The following is a 17,575-nucleotide window of genomic DNA, read 5'->3' on the forward strand; positions in this document are numbered from 1 at the left end:
CGAAGAATATTTGTCATAATCGGAGCTACAACTCGACTGTCATTTCTGTTTTCTTCCTATGATCATCTTTGGTGAGCTCTCAGGCGCTTTGCAGTGACCGAACTGTTATCTCAAGGCCGTCTCGATAGGTCTCTTGTTGTTAGTGAAGAAGTTTGCACCGTTCTTCGTCTAATCCGCCCAACTGAACAAGTGGTTGGGCTGAAGGCCAACTAGATAGGAAGAACAAGGGAGGAAGAACAAGAGATAGAAGGAGGAGAATAAAATATCCAACCAAGAGAGTTGTCCACTAGGTAGGCATTAAAGGTTCTTGTTAGAAGGGAGAGTGCTCTTTAAGGCGATCTTGATGAGGCTTTGATGGCTTCTACATGAACATAAATTAGGGTTTACGTGAACATGATAGGTTTGAAAGACAATATTATAATGTTGAATCGAGAAAAGCAAGCATGAATGCAAATAATTAATTATATAAATGGAAAGTTTACTGATCTCGATTTCTTGCACTAGAAAAAATAATTCATCACAGCTGGAAATCCTTGTTTACCTTAATTTTTAAATCAAATAAGTCTTTTAAATTTAAAATCTCTTAATTTTTAAATTTAGCCTGTATGCTATTGTGGTGGCAGTTGTTGTTCAAAATATTTTTCGTTTGGAAATATATCGAAATAATATTTTTTTAAAAAAATTATTTTAAATATCAGTATATCAAAACGATCTAAAAACACAAAAAATATTTTTAATTTTTTACAAAAATATTTTCCAACTACAAAAACAAACAGAGGTAATATCTAATTAATTTTGTTAATCTTTTTTAAAAAAACTATAATTAAGAAATCAACCCTTCCATTCACTTATAATAAAAAGGGTTTGCAAATCATGTCAAAATAAAAATTAAGAAAATAGAAAGCATAAGAAATATAAGATAATGGATAAATTCAAATCTTTACTTATAATTTTATTTTCTACCCTAATCCAACAATTTTTAAACCTCTAACCTCTAAACAAAGTTGAAAGGTAAACAACAAGGTGTTGAAAACTTCAAGAATTCAAGGTTATGGATCTCATGGACGGGGACTTGTTGATTTTTCTTGTGTATCGAAAAAAAGAAATCTCCATATAAATTTCTTTTAATACAAATTAGTCAGTTTTTCTTGGGAAAAAGACAATCTTGAGGTGAATCTACTCAGATTGAATAATATTAATGTTATAATTGAGGGTTATTTTCTAAAATAATTGATGTGTCTTTTTTATAATAAGCAAAACATGAATAAAGATAAATTTTATTATATAGTATTTGATTATCATTTCAAGATAAAAGATATAAAGATAATGAAAATAAAAATATATTTGGTTATAGAAATAAAAATATAAAAATAAAAATAAATTTTTATCTAGAATTGTCGAATTATTCATATCTCAGAGATAGAGATAGGGAATAGAAATGACATGTTTTTCTATATTTTTTATTTTAAAAGTACCAAAATTAACCTCCAAACTATAATAAAAACATATATATATATATATATATTATTATCTTTATCTAAATATAATTAGATATCTTCTATATCTATTTTCTGTTACATGATATTAACTATACGCAACCGAAGAGAAAATTTTATGTGTATTATTTATAACAAAAGACAAAAGTTGTTGTGATGAGCTGGAAAAGGAGCTTAAAATGGCAGAAGAACCCACGAGGCTTATGTTGGAGCAAAGCAGCAGCTGGACGAATTGTCTACTTTACGTGCACTGGAGGCGCGTGCAAAACATTCCCCACTGGAATGGCGGCAACCTATAGCAAGCCGCCGTTCCCGGAGATGCCTCCATATCACGTGATATTGATTTTCACTCCATCAAAAGAAAATCTAAGGGGAAACTTCGTTTTCATCCTTCATGTATTAGCTGATTTTTAATTTCATCATGAGATAATTCATTTTATCAATTTTATTTCTTCTATAGTAGAATTTTTCAACGGAGTAATCTTTTATTAAATTTTCATAATTCATTAAAAATATTTTTAAAGTCTGCACAAAATAGTATTTTATATATATATATATATAACAAAAAAAATATTAATGTACATGAGCAAAAGAAGATAAAGAAGGAATGTAATTACATTAATGACCCAATTGAAAAAAAAATAGCTTAAGGATCAAATTGAAGATTCATGAATAGATTGAAGATTCATGAATAGATTAGAGACGAATGTTGCACGCTATGCACTCTTCATTCACCTTTAAGTACTTGCTCTTTGCTGACAAAACTACATCCACACATGGAGGTCCGACCCCACAATGCATTGATGTCATGCACAAGGCTTTGAGTTTTTGATTCGCAAAATCTCTGAGCCTTATCTGCACACACTCAGCTTCTTGGTTTCTCCACCAAACACTCCTCTTTCTGTATCTTCCACAGATTCTTGCTTGCATTATACAGTACTTCACAAAGCTCCCATCTTCCATTTCTATTATTATACCTTCTCATAGTTTTTCTTCTCTTCTTCTGTTCTTTCCTTTTCTTCGTGGCCGAACTCTTTCTTTCTCTTGTTGTTTGGCCAGTAGTTTCGTGGGAAAAAGATTATTATCATTTCAGGCTGTTTTTTGAGCTCCTTTGAAACATATGTTTCACCGTCTCATTTACTGTATGCTGAGTACACTTAAAAGGTAGAGAGAAACTGGAGAAGGTGTAACCAAGTGAGGATCTGCTAAAAGAGAGGAGGAGGTTTGGTCTGTTTTAAGCAAGATGAAGATTCAGTGTGATGTGTGTGAGAAAGCACCCGCCACAGTGATTTGTTGTGCTGATGAGGCTGCACTTTGTGCTAAATGTGACATAGAAGTTCATGCAGCAAACAAGCTTGCTAGCAAGCACCAAAGGCTTCTTCTCCAGTGCCTCTCCAACAAGTTGCCTCCATGTGATATATGCCAAGTACTTTTCTTTATCACCTTTGGTATAATTATTTAATTCTCGACTATTAGGTGAACCTATTGCATTTGTGATCTATCTATGGCTAATTGTTTTGTGTTTGCAAAATATGGAATTTGAGCGTGTATATTTATTTATTTACTTGTACTCATTCTGAGTTCCAAGAAGACATAAGAGGGGGAAAGCCCTAAGGAATCATTGCTGAAGGTTGAGATCTTGAATGATGATTGTAGAATCAATTTCTTGTGTTGTGTTTTGGCAGATATTTAAGCATTAACTTATTGAGGACTTTTTTCCTAAGATGTATTCAATTGTTGATCTACTCTGATACCTTGTTCAAATCAAGAAATTCGTTGTAGATTTTATGGATCTTGAGATGTTTATGGTGATTCATAGGAGAGAAAAAAGTTAAATTGAAAGAGATAGAGTTTCACAGGGTTAGTCTATGGAAAAGGGACCGGCTAGGAATGTGTAGTTGAGGCATTCATCTTGAATTCAATTACAAAAGACACCTAGGCGGCCTACATTAGCCGATGAGAAGATGAAGCCTTGAAGGTTTTGTCCACTTATTAAGGGTTAATCTATGAGGGGTGCCTTTTATGTTTTTTGAATAACAGATGAAGTTACTTGATGTGTAAAATGCTCAATTTTAGTTTTAATTATCAAATGAGCTCTTCATTGAGTTTTCGTATATCCATTAATTTCTATTCTTATGATTGGGAGGTGTTTCTCATCTGTCTCTCAAATTTATTTGATTTTTCAGGAGAAGGCAGCTTTCATTTTCTGTGTTGAAGACAGGGCCCTCTTTTGCCGGGATTGTGATGAACCAATCCATTCAGCTGGTAGCCTTTCTGCGAATCACCAGCGGTTTCTGGCCACTGGAATCCGAGTGGCTTTAAGCTCGAGTTGCTCCAAGGACACGCAGACGATTTCTTCAGGGCCACCAAATCAGAGCGCACAGCAAACTCCCATGAAAATCCCTGCACAGCAAACATCGAGCTTCGCCACTTCATGGGCAGTTGATGACTTGCTACAGTTTTCCGAGTTTGAATCATCCACTGACAAGGTAATAAGAAGTTTTTGTGAGGACCAAATACATTCCCTTGGATTTTGTTTACATCCAATATTGTCTTCCCAGAGAATGAAAAGATTTGGATAAAGTGGGAATTGCCTGCCCAAGATCTTAGGACATAGACTATTGATTGACTGTATAATGGTATATAGTTCTTCCAAATATAGTTTGCCCTAATCCCAACCCAAGATAATCTGTCTCTCGGAGAACAAGGAAGTTATAGTAGCTCTCTAAATATGGAAACTAGCAGTTACTTTCTGATTTTGCATTTCAATGACCCCTCTGAGCACCCAACCTTGCCTTTGTGAAATGTAGGCTAATGTTTTTTCATTTTCCTCTTATATGATGACGAAAAATAATTGATGTCAAAGCTGTTGGATTGAGCATTGTCGCTCAAATGTCAATGTCCTTTCGTAACTTTCTTGTTTCTTACCTGTGCAGAAAGAGCAACTTGAGTTAGGAGAGTTTGAGTGGCTAGCTGACATGGGTCTTTTCGGTGAGCAACTTCCTCAAGAAGCTCTAGCAGCAGCTGAAGTTCCTCAACTGCCAATCTCACCGCCAACCAATGTGAACTCATGCAGACCCACCAAATCCAGCATGCCCCATAAGAAGCCTAGAATTGAAATCTCAGACGATGACGACGAGTACTTCACTGTGCCTGATCTTGGCTGAACTTGGAGTGTTGAACTCAGCACTTTCGGGTTGCGCTTGCACATATAAAATTGAACACGAAGCTAATGTTTGGTGAAGTTCAATGGATGACATTGGCACCTTGTTTGCTAAATTACCTCTTGTGGGTCAGAGTCTTTGAATTTCCTCCTTGAAAGAACATTTCTCATGCTGTTTTTTTAGATCAAAATTGAGGATCACCATCTTGTTTTTCTAAAGAAGGGTAGTTGAAATGGTTTCAAGTGGAATGACCGCCATGAAATCATTCTTTAAACGTTTCTAAATCACTTTCTTGCAATGAAATAGTCATGAATCATCCGTGTATAAGTGTGCGAAGTCTGTGATAGCCAAGCAAACCATCGAAAGTTTAGATCGCCTGCCTTTCCTTGAACCAATGGCCAAACAACTGGGCTCCCTCCTTTCTTCTTGCTTGCTTTCTGTCACTGTATCCATAGTTCTACTCCATATACCATCTCGAGTTCATTCAGTAACATTGAAATCAGATATTGAAGCCCTTCAGGCACTGATGCAGGCTGTCGATCCCGTCTCGATTGTGAGGTATTCCTACCTCCATAGCTGGGATTTCGCATTCGATCCATGTGAGGCTGCAGGGGTATTTCAAGGGATCTTGTGCACATTCCCTACAGACAAATCGGCCAACCGTATAATGGCAATTGATCTTGATCCTGCTGGGTATGATGGCTTTCTAACAGCATCGATCGGGAATCTGACAGAGCTTACCTCCCTTAGGATAAGCAAAAACAACTTTCGAGGGCCAATACCAGAAACCATAGCCAACCTTCAAAAGCTCACCAGACTATCATTGCCTCAAAATCTCTTCACTGGGAGAATACCTCAAGGAATCATTAATCTCAAGCATCTTCAAATCTTAGACCTGTCACAGAACAACCTCTCTAGCAAAATTCCTGCCGATATTACAACTTTGAGAAGCTTGGTGCAGTTAAGCTTGTCAAACAATGCATTGTCTGGCAGAATTCCAGACCTCTCCGCATTGTGGCAGCTGAGCACATTGGATCTTAGTAGCAACAATCTAGATGGAATTGTACCCAATCTTCCAATAAACTTGAGAAAATTGTCGCTGAGCCATAATGTACTATCAGGACACATTTCACCTGTGAGCGTCCTCCACCACCTCACAGTACTAGATTTGAGTGATAACAGGTTTTCAGGTCTCATTCGTCAGGAAATTCTCACTTTGCCTCTGATGGAACGCCTTAACATCTCAAATAATCAATTCACGGAAATGGAGCCAATGCCATACCCTAGGGAAGGTTTACAGCTTCGTGTGCTGGACGCACACGCTAACAGGCTGCATGGTCATCTGCCCATCAGCTTGGTTAATATAGCGAATTTATCATCAATTGATCTATCCCATAATCTGTTCTCTGGACGAATCCCACTAGAATATGGAGCCAAACTGGGGAGTTCATGGAAAAGCTTGCTCTTAGAAGACAATTTTCTGATAGGAAATCTTCCACCGCAGTTTATTAACGGGACAGTGGCAGTTAGAGCCAACCTTGCCCACAATTGCTTAAGGTGTCCACCAAACATTCGGTTTTGCAGAGGAGGGCAAAGGGCAAACACAGAGTGTGTCGAGCAGCAAGATCACAGCACTTGAGAAGTTACTGATAATTCACAACGGTTCGTCATAAAAATTCCATGTACTCAAGCTTATAATAAAGTCCAGTGAGGCAAGCTTCCACTTCCTAATCAGTGGTTCCGGCGAAGGAGAAGGTGTCATAATCTGTACTCTTCATTAATGCATTTCAAGTGTTGAACAAATGTCCATTTATCCATAGGATAAATTTATTATCTGTAATGTTGAAACTTACATTTTCTCAACACATCAAACAACAGACTTTCCCAGATTTCAAAGTGGATGAAAAGAGCAGTGGATTCACATGCTTATCAGCAAAAACAATCACCTCGAAATCAGCTAATATACCAAAAAATTTTGATATTTCATAACTCTACAAATACATGTTTCTACAACATAACAGAGCAGTTTAGAGAAACCAATTGACACTAACATTGCCAAGCCATGCGAAAAATGGGAACTGAACCAAAGCGATGAGGAGCAAGAGAAAATGGTGTCTGCTAGAATCAAAGCTCCTCACCTCTGCAAAAAGTACTCTCTTCATTGTCTTCACCAAGAAAATTCCCATGCATAAGCAGGCACATGGCATCAAAATGTAGTAAGAGTATCCAGATAAGATCTTTCCAAGGACAGCAAAACACATGCCTGTGAAGGTATACCCAGCATATGCAACAATGTCTAACAAGGGCGCCTCCCCACTACCCAATGAAAGGAGTATCATTTTGAGCAATGCAACCTGCATAAACCAGCCGAGCAATCCCTTGACAAACAGCCAATTGAGAGCTTCTGGGCTAAATCTGGAATCAAATGGAATTAAACTTCAGAGCTTAGAGCGTGAAATTAATTTCCAAATTAAAGATAAAGAAAGTTGAAGTTCAATGATGTGATCCAATTCCAGATATTTTTTGGCTGGTTTGAACAAAGCATCCTGTCCAGACCAGCCACAGCCAATTGATAGCTTCTGGGCTAAACCTAGCGTCAAATGGAATTAACTTGATCTCAGATAAATGAAGTTAAAGGCAAAAGAAAATGAAATAGAAGATCTGGTGGAATCAAAGATGTAATGCAGCTAATGGTTCATCAGGCTGAGAAATTACTTGCTTTATTAAAGCTTACAGGTACAAGCACACATATCCCTGGACAAGCACAAAAATTATGGAAGAGGAAGAAAAATATGAAAGACAAAGAAGCTGGAGTGCAGGATCAGGGGATTAGAGTGATAACATTAAACAACACTGTCACTCACAATTGCCAACATATGATTACTGCAACTAGGGTTAACAGAGGTGATATTCATAGATGCATCCAACACAGAAAAGTGATCAAGCTTGCTGGCAGCACATGTAGTAGTTATTAAGGTTAAGCTGGGTTGACTGGAGAATATAATCTACTTACTTTCCATTAAGTCCCAACGACAAGCCAGCAAGAACAACATAGGTACCAAATGCCATGAATGGAATGTACAGGTCTGGTGCATTTATATCATAGATTGGGGGTTTATAGGAAAGCCTGCCCCCTACTGGCTCGGTTATCCTCATCCAATGTCCCTGAGAAAAGCATGGTAAGGACAAAAGTTCACGACAATATGAAAAAAATGGTGTGGGCTAGAAAAAAGCATTAGATTAGATAAGTTACCCTGTGCAGAAATGGAAACAAAACAACCTTCAGTTTGTTCCTCACATACTGGTCATTCACTTGGAAATAGTACTGTGGATCAGAGAAGTATCTACTTATCTGTTTATTTAAACGAAAATGTGGTTAAAATCACATAGTTATCAAACTAAAGTACAACAATCTAATCTTCCCAAGAATGAAATGTTGAAATGGGAATAGAAAATTTTATCTTTCTTTTCATTGAAAAAATTTCTAAAATGAACCCATAACATTTATGTAAAAGAGGAATGAATTGGTGCAATGCCAGTGGTTTAAAGACATTGGCATGAGGTTTCGAGGTGTCAAACATAAATCACATCTGAACTGCATGCTTAACCAGAACGGAAGCATTTGGCTAACAGCAAGCTTAAACCACAATGATTTGACATAAAAGCCTCAGAATGCTACTTACATTGCTTTGTACATACTCAGAACTTGAGCCCAAAATTTTCTCTCCATATGCACCCAGCCCACCTTTCATAAGTCCTGAACCAGCTCCGTAGAAGGAATTCCCAAATGGATTGGGCTGGGAGTTGGCTGGAGGTCTTGGCACCCCAGGCTGAGGTCCCACATTGTTATACATTTCTGCACTTAGGAGCGAAAAAAATCAGAACAAATTTGTTTCCATAAGAACTGCTCATTAGCACTGAATGTCTCTTAGCTGAGTCAATCAAGCACTGATTACTAAGGATACTTAAATTCTAATTTTTTTCAGAAACCAATTAAATCCATAAGGTCATTCAAATAAAATAGAAGAAAAGTTTCAAGCTCAACAGGGAACAACTGATATCACTTAATATTATTAAGAAAGAGGATGACTTATGCATCCTTAAAATGAAATTGTTAACTTGAGGCTTATGAAGTTTCATATAATACTAAAATCAAAATACATTCTCCTCCATCTACTGCATATTCTCATGGTTTAATTGGCATATGGACCATCTTCCAAATACCCCCCCCCCCTACTATCAAATCACCAGTATATACAGGCCTGGAAAAGATATAACTTCCAATCTGACCACGTCCTAAGCAACCGACACGGACTCAGGATCTCATGTGGAGCTCATGAAAAAAAAGGCAAAAGGGAGGTTCCCAGTACATCCATTGTTTGTAAAAACACAGCCGCACCTCCATCCACAGTCAAAATCCTCACGCATCCTTTATTCCTAAACATATTCCTCTTTCTTTCTAAACAATTAAACACCGTCACTAAACCTCCCAAAACTCTCCTGCCAATCCAAAACACATCAAGCACCTAGCAGCACCTTTCCTTCAACTTCCCCAACAATTGACATCATACACCACAACTCAAAAAAAATTAACCTACCCAAAACTGCATGCCTACAAGACCCATTTACCGATCCTCTTCAGAAACCAAACTAATCACTCAAAGGCCACTAAAAACTTCTTTTTCATCCATAAATCCTCTATAGTTCCAGACTTTTCCAATAAAAACAATAAAACCACCTCTCTATGGCCCATCACGAAACTCCCTCAATGACACAAAATCTTAACAACCCATTTTAATAAATCCCAAAAAATTCTTAAACCCCGATTCCCATCAAAATCACAGCACAAACACGTGCCATTCAATCAATCTACCTAATCTATTTGCATTAAAACATACACACAAACGCATACAGAAAAATACAGTTAAACATGGATCTAAGAATGTGACCTGGAGCCGGAGATTTAGGTGGCGTTTTCTGGCGATCGTATCTTGGGTTTACCGGTGATGCGATTTTATTCTAAAAAGGAACCTAGGAAAAGAAAACTATGTATGCAAGTAACGGTTTGTGGATTCTGGAGAAGGAATGCGAATTATGTAAGGGTGGTGGCACGTGCTGTGCACGTGCAAAGGAGCGTTGGTTCTTTTTCTTTATATAGATTTGAGTAATTTTCTTTGCATCATTGGGCCAATTAGGGATTGACAAGTAATGGGTCGGAGCTCCAAATTAAAAGGTGAGAGTTTTTTACAATCTACTAGCTTGCCGACTGCCCTCCGCCATAGTTGGAATCATATTATTTTTAAAAAACATAACCCAAAAAAATATTCAAGAAATATTTTATATTATTATTAAATTTAATTTAATGTGTCATTCTTAAATCTTTTTATTAGACATTTAAAATTAAACTATATAAAAAATATTTTAATATGATTCAAATAATTTACCTAGATCATAAATAATTTGAATATTTAATAAAAAAAAGTTTGATAATAAAATTTTAAAAAAATTAAATTAAAAAATTCTATCAACCAAACTTTTTAGTGTAAAAATTGCTATGACGTGACTCGATCAATTTAATTATCGTTTTGTTATTATCTTAGAAAAAAAACGAAGATAATGAGAATATGTAATTCTATACTTTTTGTTTTAAAATATAAAAATTTATTCAAAAAATGTTGTAGAAAATAATTTATTTTAAGTTTTTATATCTTTAACCAAATATATTTTTGTTTTTTTATATAAGTTTTTATTTTTACTAAAGTTATAAAACCTGATGTGAGAATTAATTTAAAGCAAGTTTTAGATCACAAATTGGGAGGATAAATCCAAGTTGATCCATGTTAATCTTCTAAAAATTTTTTAATAAAAAACCCAAAATTATATTGTTTTGTAAAAAATATAAAAAAAAATTTGGTTGATTAACTAGGTGAATGCAAGTCATATACAAGTCACTTTTTTTATATATAGATAAATTTAATTTTCAAATTTAATTTTTAAATTTAATCAAATTTAAATTTGAAAAAGAATTAAAAAAAAAGAAAGAAGATAAAAAAAAAAGAGTTAAGTTATTTTCTCCTATACACAGTCTTCTAACCCGACGAAAAACACAAAGAGAACACGTGAGCCAAAACTCTCAACCTTTTCCCTCACATTGTTTTTGTTTTCCCATGCTCTTCTTTACAAAGCATACTTAGAGCTAATGGTTAGTTTCATAATTCCATTCTAATTTTTTTCTAAAATTATTATTTTTTAAAAAAATAAAAAACAATAAAAAAAACCTATCAACTTGGTAAGAGTTGGCTACAAAAACTTTTAAATACATGGAGGAATCAAACTAGAGTTTTGGACAAAATTGAAAGCTCAGTTGTACCTTATTATATCCAAAACTGAAAAACAATACAGATTCAAAGTCAAACAAAATAATTATTAGATAAATCTTCATAAAAATTAAGTTTGGGGATTTAATTAGACTTTTAATAGGTCAATTTGATTTAATTATAGATCTAATAAAGAATTAATTAAGTTTAAGAATTAATTTGGGTCAAATCAAAAGAATTAATTAAGTATAAGGACTTAATTAGACTTTTAATGAATCAAATTAATTTTATTAAAGACTTAATCAATGAAAATTAAGTTTGAAAGTCTAATTTCATCTTAATTGATAAGATTAAAATTTTAAAGGACAAAATATAATTTATACAAGCTCGATTAGGTGAAAAGACGAATAAAATTACAAGAAAATCAAAGTTTGAAAATTAATTAGACATTAAATTGAAGAATTTTGAAACCAAGGACCACTTTGTGAAAAAACATAAAAATTTAAGGGTCCAATCAAAGAAAACCAAGGGTGAAATTGCAAGGGATTCAAAAAATTAGTGCTGATTGAGGGTTTCATTACAAAATTCTAAAAGTTTAGGGATCAAATTAAAAAACACCATAATTTCACTATTCATCATCTTCTTCTCATTTAAACAAGAGAAAAGGATGTTTAAGTGCTCTCTTTCCAGCCCTAATTTCTTCCTCATTTCTTTACCATTCCACACAAATCTTATAAAAATTTATGCTCAGGTATTTGTACTTCACTATAAACTAAAATTCCAGCTCTTATTACATTAAAAAGACCAGCAAATTCTCTCCCAAAAAATTACCCAGCATACTCTACCTGCAAAAATAATCTTGTATCTTCTGTTGTCAATTTCTCAACATAAGGATTGATATTCCATTAACCCATGAATGGCAATACTAGTCTCAGCTAAGAAGTCACACCAACACCAGCACACCTGTGACTTCATCTTCTCCATTCATAGCAGCTACAACGACAAGTCATAGCAATACTAGTTCAGCCGAGAGCCACGTCAACAACAGCATAGTCTTCAAACCGTGAGTAGTTCAACCTTCACCTCCTCTACACTGTGAGCAACAGTAGAGGGTCTTTTTCATCAGCAGTCAACTGGTCACGATACAACAGCTTCCTTCACGTAGCAGTAGCAGAGTAACAACTGGTCTTTTCCTCTCCATCATAGCAACAGCAGAGGTTTACAGTTCGGTAACTTCTCTAAGCCCTGCACAGCAATGGAAGCAAACACATCCTCTGTGCAGTCGGGAGCCTCCAGGTATAACCCTTCCTTATCTTGTTACGATAGTACTGCATGTTTAGATGGACTGTGCTCTCTTTAGTTAACATCCTAGTTTGAAACTGGCAAAAACATGAATAGGAGTACCATTTCCATTTGGCTGGAAAATGCATGTTTCTGGGTAAATATGAATGCTGGGGATGTAGGTAAATTGAGAGTTTTTGGGTGCAGATCCTTTATCATTATTATGGTTTATGTCTTCTTGTTTGATGGGCTGCTATTTAAGGCTCGGGTATTTTGAGTTATTTATTTTGGATGGGTTGTGCTTCAATTTGAAATATTTGAATAAACTTTATCAGCTGTTTTGAATTTTAGTTGGATAAACTTTTGAGTTTTTGGTCGGTCCATGAGCCCGGTCCGGTCTATGGCTGGGATAAGCTTTTCAAAGCTTACAATATAAAAAAAAATTTATTGAGGAGAACTTTTATTAAATATTTAACAGATAAATAGTTAGAAAATATTACAATATATTGGTTTATATCAAAGAAATAAACAATGCAACTTACCTTATATAAAATGTATTTAGGGTGATATATCTTTCTTATAAATTTCTTATTACTAGTCACCTTATACAAATAATAAAACTAGTTAGGGTTTCTAATTACTAAAATACTAGGTAACAACTCTATTCTTTTTTAACTGATAAGAAATAAAGAAATAAGAATTTCTTATTCTTTTCACCCATCACCACAAAGATCCCGACCTGAAAAGACAATAATCACAATGCCACACACATGCGACAGTCAGGACAAAGAGGCAAAATTGTATTTAAAAGGCAATTTGATCCTTCAAGGTAAAAGTGAATAAAGAACACTTCTAGCAACAAGACAAGGGAGTAATGAATGATTCCCTCATATTGATAAGTGAGAAAGAGAATTTCTAGCAAGTAAATAGATTGTGATAGGCATTATAAAGATTGAACTGTGTAAAATTGAAAATATTATGGAAAAAACTTACATAGGCTAGCTCGAGTGAGATAAAAGTTAAGTGATCAAAAGGACTCGAATAAAAAATATCAGACCTCACCAATCAAGCAAGAAAGAGACTAAGAAGAAATGAGGGTCTATATTTCAAACCAGGTAAAGATGCATGTCGTCTAATTCCAAAGCATTGAACAATGTTTTTTTGCAGAGAATTTACAAGAAAAATCCCTACGGGATCCATTAAAAGGCAAGCCACCTCAAAATAACCAAATTTGAAAATACTTCTGAAAAATCTTTCTATATTTTTCACTTTAGCAGGTCACTCATTATAATGAAACCTACTAAAAAATCTTTGTATTTCTCACTTGGCAGGTCACCCATGAGAATTAGACCACCTGAAAAATCTTTGTGTTTTTCACAGCCGAGAAGGTTACCCATAAGAATTAGACAAATCTTTGTATTTTTCACAGTTGGGTTAGTCACTCTTTACAATGAGATCAATGTTGAAAAACTTGTATTTTTTTCATGAACGGGTAGGTCACCTGGAAAAAGTAGACCAATTGTGAAAAATCTTTGTATTTTTACTAGTGGGTAGGTCACCAATGAAAATTAAACCAATGTTAACATTACTTTTATGTATTTCACAAACAGGTAGTCACCTAAAAATAAAATCATTGTTGAAATCACTTTCATGTATTTCACAAATAGACAAGTCGTCTGAAACAATTAGAACATTTTAAAAAAATCTTTGAATTTTTCACACAACAGGCAAGTCACCTGAATCAATTAGATTTTTTTAAAAAAAATCTTTATATTTTTTTTCCCAATGAGCATGTCGTTTAGAACAATTGGATCACTTTAAAAAATATTTGATTTTTTAACAACAATGGGTAGGTCAGCTCTAACAATTAGACCATTTCTGAAAATATTTGAGTTTTTCATTGACAAGGTAGATCTCTTCTCAAATAACCGCTTTCGAAGTTTTTCAAGATTTGAAAAATAGGGAGGGGGCTTTCATGCTTATTTTTCTTTACAAACTCACTATACAAAGCCAAAATAAATAAATTTTTCAATGACTTTGTATCATAAGTATTGTAAAGAGGAAGCAATTGTCATAACTTAAATTTGACCCTATTTGTTTTAATTTATTTTTTTAAAGGGGCTAAAATTTAAAAATTAAAAGATAAGGGACCAACATTTATTTAGAGGTGTGATGAGTCAACTTGTGGGAAAATTAAGGGCTATATTGTGTTTTGTTTAAACAAACTATAGATAAATCTATTTTTCAAATTTAATTTTTAAATCTGAATCAAATTTAAATTTGAAAAGACATGTGTTTATATTTGTTTTGGAATTTGAGACTCTTTATACTCTATACTAAAAGGCATCATCCTTTCGTTATGCGAATCCACAATGAAATGGTGATTTTGCCTTTGGTGGGATAGCATGAGTTTAGGGGTTAGAAGGTAATTTCACATTTTTAGCTACAATATAATTACTAAACGGCCTATGGAGAAGGAAAAAAACCCTTTAGGTTTAAGGGCTTTTTAGATTTTATGTATTCTTTTGTACTTAAATGCCTCTCAAAGATAATCTCTATTAATAATGGAGGCAGGGGCACTTTTGGTTTTTTCTCATTGTTTTTTTGTAATTCTTATGTTGGATTAAAGGTGATTGGGTAATTTCATAAATGTAAATTAATATTTTATTCAAGAAGTGGTTAGCGCGTGCAAGAAAATGACGTCGTCCACGCCCTTCAGGTGGTGCATGTAGCGCACTAACACCTAACGCTGCTTTTCAGGGCAGCGTTAGATGCGTCGCGTCACCCCCATCATGATGGTTCGATGTGTGTACGGTGAAGAGGCGTGGTGGAGCTCCGGCAACAAGTTTTTTCCTCGCCCCCACTCTTTCCTCTTTTTCCTCCTAGAAAACCGTGCAAGTCATTGCAAAAATACAAGAAAGTATGTCTATTTGTTTGTTAAGTTAAATTAGATCCTTATTTTTTTTATTACAATATATTTGGTCTTGAATCATTTATTGAGTTGATTTGTTTTTTCAATTTCATCCCTTGATACTTGATTTTTATATCAAATTTGGTTATTATTCTTTTAATTACAAAGTGTTTAATCTTCAATCATTTATTAGATTAATTTATTTTTCAAATTCATCTCTTTACCCTTGATTTTATATTGAATTTTTATAAATTATTTAGGCATTAGTTTAGAAAAAAACAGAGAGAGCGCAGCGGACAAGGTTTTTAACAAATGTCTTCCTTGAAAGAACATTTCTCATGCTGTTTTTTTTTAATCAAAATTAAGGATCACAATCTTGTTTTTCTAAAGAAGGGTAGTTGAAATAGTTTCAAGTGGAATGACCGCCATGAAATCATTCTTTAAAGGTTTCTAAATCACTTTCTTGCAATGAAATAGTCATGAATCATCCGTGTATAAGTGTGCGAAGTCTGTGATAGCCAAGCAAACCATCGAAAGTTTAGATCGCCTGCCTTCCCTTGAACCAATGGCCAAACAACTGCGCTCCCTCCTTTCTTCTTGCTTGCTTTCTGTCACTGTATCCATAGTTCTACTCCATATACCATCTCGAGTTCATTCAGTAACATTGAAATCAGATATTGAAGCCCTTCAGGCACTGATGCAGGCCGTCGATCCCGTCTCGATTGTGAGGTATTCCTACCTCCATAGCTGGGATTTCGCATTCGATCCATGTGAGGCTGCAGGGTTATTTCAAGGGATCGTGTGCACATTCCCTACAGACAATTCGGCCAACCGTATAATGGCAATTGATCTTGATCCTGCTGGGTATGATGGCTTTCTAACAGCATCGATCGGGAATCTGACAGAGCTTACCTCCCTTAGGATAAGCAAAAACAACTTTCGAGGGCCAATACCAGAAACCATAGCCAACCTTCAAAAGCTCACCAGACTATCATTGACTCAAAATCTCTTCACTGGGAGAATACCTCAAGGAATCATTAATCTCAAGCATCTTCAAATCTTAGACCTGTCACAAAACCACCTCTCTAGCAAAATTCCTGCCGATATTACAACTTTGAGAAGCTTGGTGCAGTTAAGCTTGTCAAACAATGCATTGTCTGGCAGAATTCCAGACCTCTCCGCATTGTGGCAGCTGAGCACATTGGATCTTAGTAGCAACAATCTAGATGGAATTGTGCCCAATCTTCCAATGAACTTGAGAAAATTGTCGCTGAGCCATAATGTACTATCAGGACACATTTCACCTGTGAGCGTCCTCCAACACCTCACAGTATTAGATTTGAGTGATAACAGGTTTGCAGGTCTCGTTCGTCAGGAAATTCTCACTTTGCCCCTGGTGGAACGCCTTAACATCTCAAATAATCAATTCACGGAAATGGAGCCATTGCCATACCCTAGGGAAGGTTTACAGCTTCGTGTGCTGGACGCACACGCTAACAGGCTGCATGGTCATCTGCCCATCAGCTTGGTTAATATAGCGAATTTATCATCAATTGATCTATCCCATAATCATTTCTCTGGACGAATCCCACTAGAATATGGAGCCAAACTGGGGAGTTCATGGAAAAGCTTGCTCTTAGAAGACAATTTTCTGATAGGAAATCTTCCACCGCAGTTTATTAACGGGACAGTGGCGGTTAGAGCCAACCTTGCCCACAATTGCTTAAGGTGCCCACCAAACATTCGGTTTTGCGGAGGAGGGCAAAGGGCAAACTCAGAGTGTGTCGGGCAGCAAGATCACAGCAATTGAGATGTTACTGTGAATTCACAACGGATCATCAAACAAATTCCATGTACTCAAGTATAATAAAGTCCTGTGAGGCAAGCTTCCACTTCCTAATCAAGGGTGGGATGCGAGTTTAATTTTCATCCAAAATATAGTTCAGTGGTTCCAGCGAAGGAGAAGGTGTCATAATCTATAGTCTTCATTAATGCATTTCCAGTGTTGAACAAATTTCCATTTATCCATAGGATAAATTAATTATCTGTAATGTTGCAACTTACATTTTATCAACACATCGAATAACACAGACTTTCCCAGATTTCAATGTGGATGAAAAGAGCATGGATTCACAAGCTTATCAGCAAAAACAATCACCTCGAAATCAGCTAATATACCAAAAATTTATGATATTTCATAACTCTACAAATTCATGTTTCTACAACATAACAGAGCAGTTTAGAGAAACCAATTCACACCAACATTGCCAAGCCATGCAAAAAATGGGAACTGAACCAAAGCGATGAGGAGCAAGAGATAATGGTGTCTGCTAGAATCAAAGCTCCTCACCTCTGCAAAAAGTACTCTCTTCATTGTCTTCACCAAGAAAATTCCCATGCATAAGC

At 35.3% G+C, this 17,575-nt stretch overlaps 4 protein-coding genes across 4 annotated transcripts; 3 read left to right on the forward strand and 1 right to left on the reverse strand.

Annotated features, from left to right (window-relative positions):
- Nucleotides 1-2,266: 2,266 nt before the first annotated feature.
- LOC133671236 (B-box zinc finger protein 24-like) lies at nt 2,267-4,710 on the forward strand. Its single transcript, XM_062091924.1, has 3 exons — nt 2,267-2,922; nt 3,683-3,985; nt 4,433-4,710. The coding sequence occupies exons 1-3, from the start codon at nt 2,740-2,742 to the stop codon at nt 4,661-4,663; spliced, it is 717 nt and encodes a 238-aa protein (XP_061947908.1). The 5' UTR covers nt 2,267-2,739; the 3' UTR covers nt 4,664-4,710.
- A 273-nt stretch (nt 4,711-4,983) lies between these two features.
- On the forward strand, nt 4,984-6,463 carry LOC133671234 (LRR receptor-like serine/threonine-protein kinase FLS2). Its single transcript, XM_062091921.1, has one exon. It carries the CDS (start codon nt 5,055-5,057, stop codon nt 6,297-6,299), a length of 1,245 nt encoding a protein of 414 aa, XP_061947905.1. The 5' UTR covers nt 4,984-5,054; the 3' UTR covers nt 6,300-6,463.
- A 160-nt stretch (nt 6,464-6,623) lies between these two features.
- On the reverse strand, nt 6,624-9,792 carry LOC133671235 (uncharacterized). Its single transcript, XM_062091922.1, has 5 exons — nt 9,610-9,792; nt 8,344-8,516; nt 7,914-8,012; nt 7,674-7,825; nt 6,624-7,075 (listed from the first exon to the last, which is right to left on the reverse strand). The coding sequence occupies exons 2-5, from the start codon at nt 8,512-8,514 to the stop codon at nt 6,688-6,690; spliced, it is 810 nt and encodes a 269-aa protein (XP_061947906.1). The 5' UTR covers nt 8,515-8,516; nt 9,610-9,792; the 3' UTR covers nt 6,624-6,687.
- A 5,884-nt stretch (nt 9,793-15,676) lies between these two features.
- On the forward strand, nt 15,677-16,979 carry LOC133671454 (LRR receptor-like serine/threonine-protein kinase FLS2). The gene has a single exon (XM_062092222.1). It carries the CDS (start codon nt 15,735-15,737, stop codon nt 16,977-16,979), a length of 1,245 nt encoding a protein of 414 aa, XP_061948206.1. The 5' UTR covers nt 15,677-15,734.
- The last annotated feature ends 596 nt before the right edge of the window (nt 16,980-17,575 follow it).

The sequence above is a fragment of the Populus nigra genome, chromosome 13, assembly GCF_951802175.1.
Source record: "Populus nigra chromosome 13, ddPopNigr1.1, whole genome shotgun sequence".
NCBI lineage: Eukaryota > Viridiplantae > Streptophyta > Magnoliopsida > Malpighiales > Salicaceae > Populus > Populus nigra.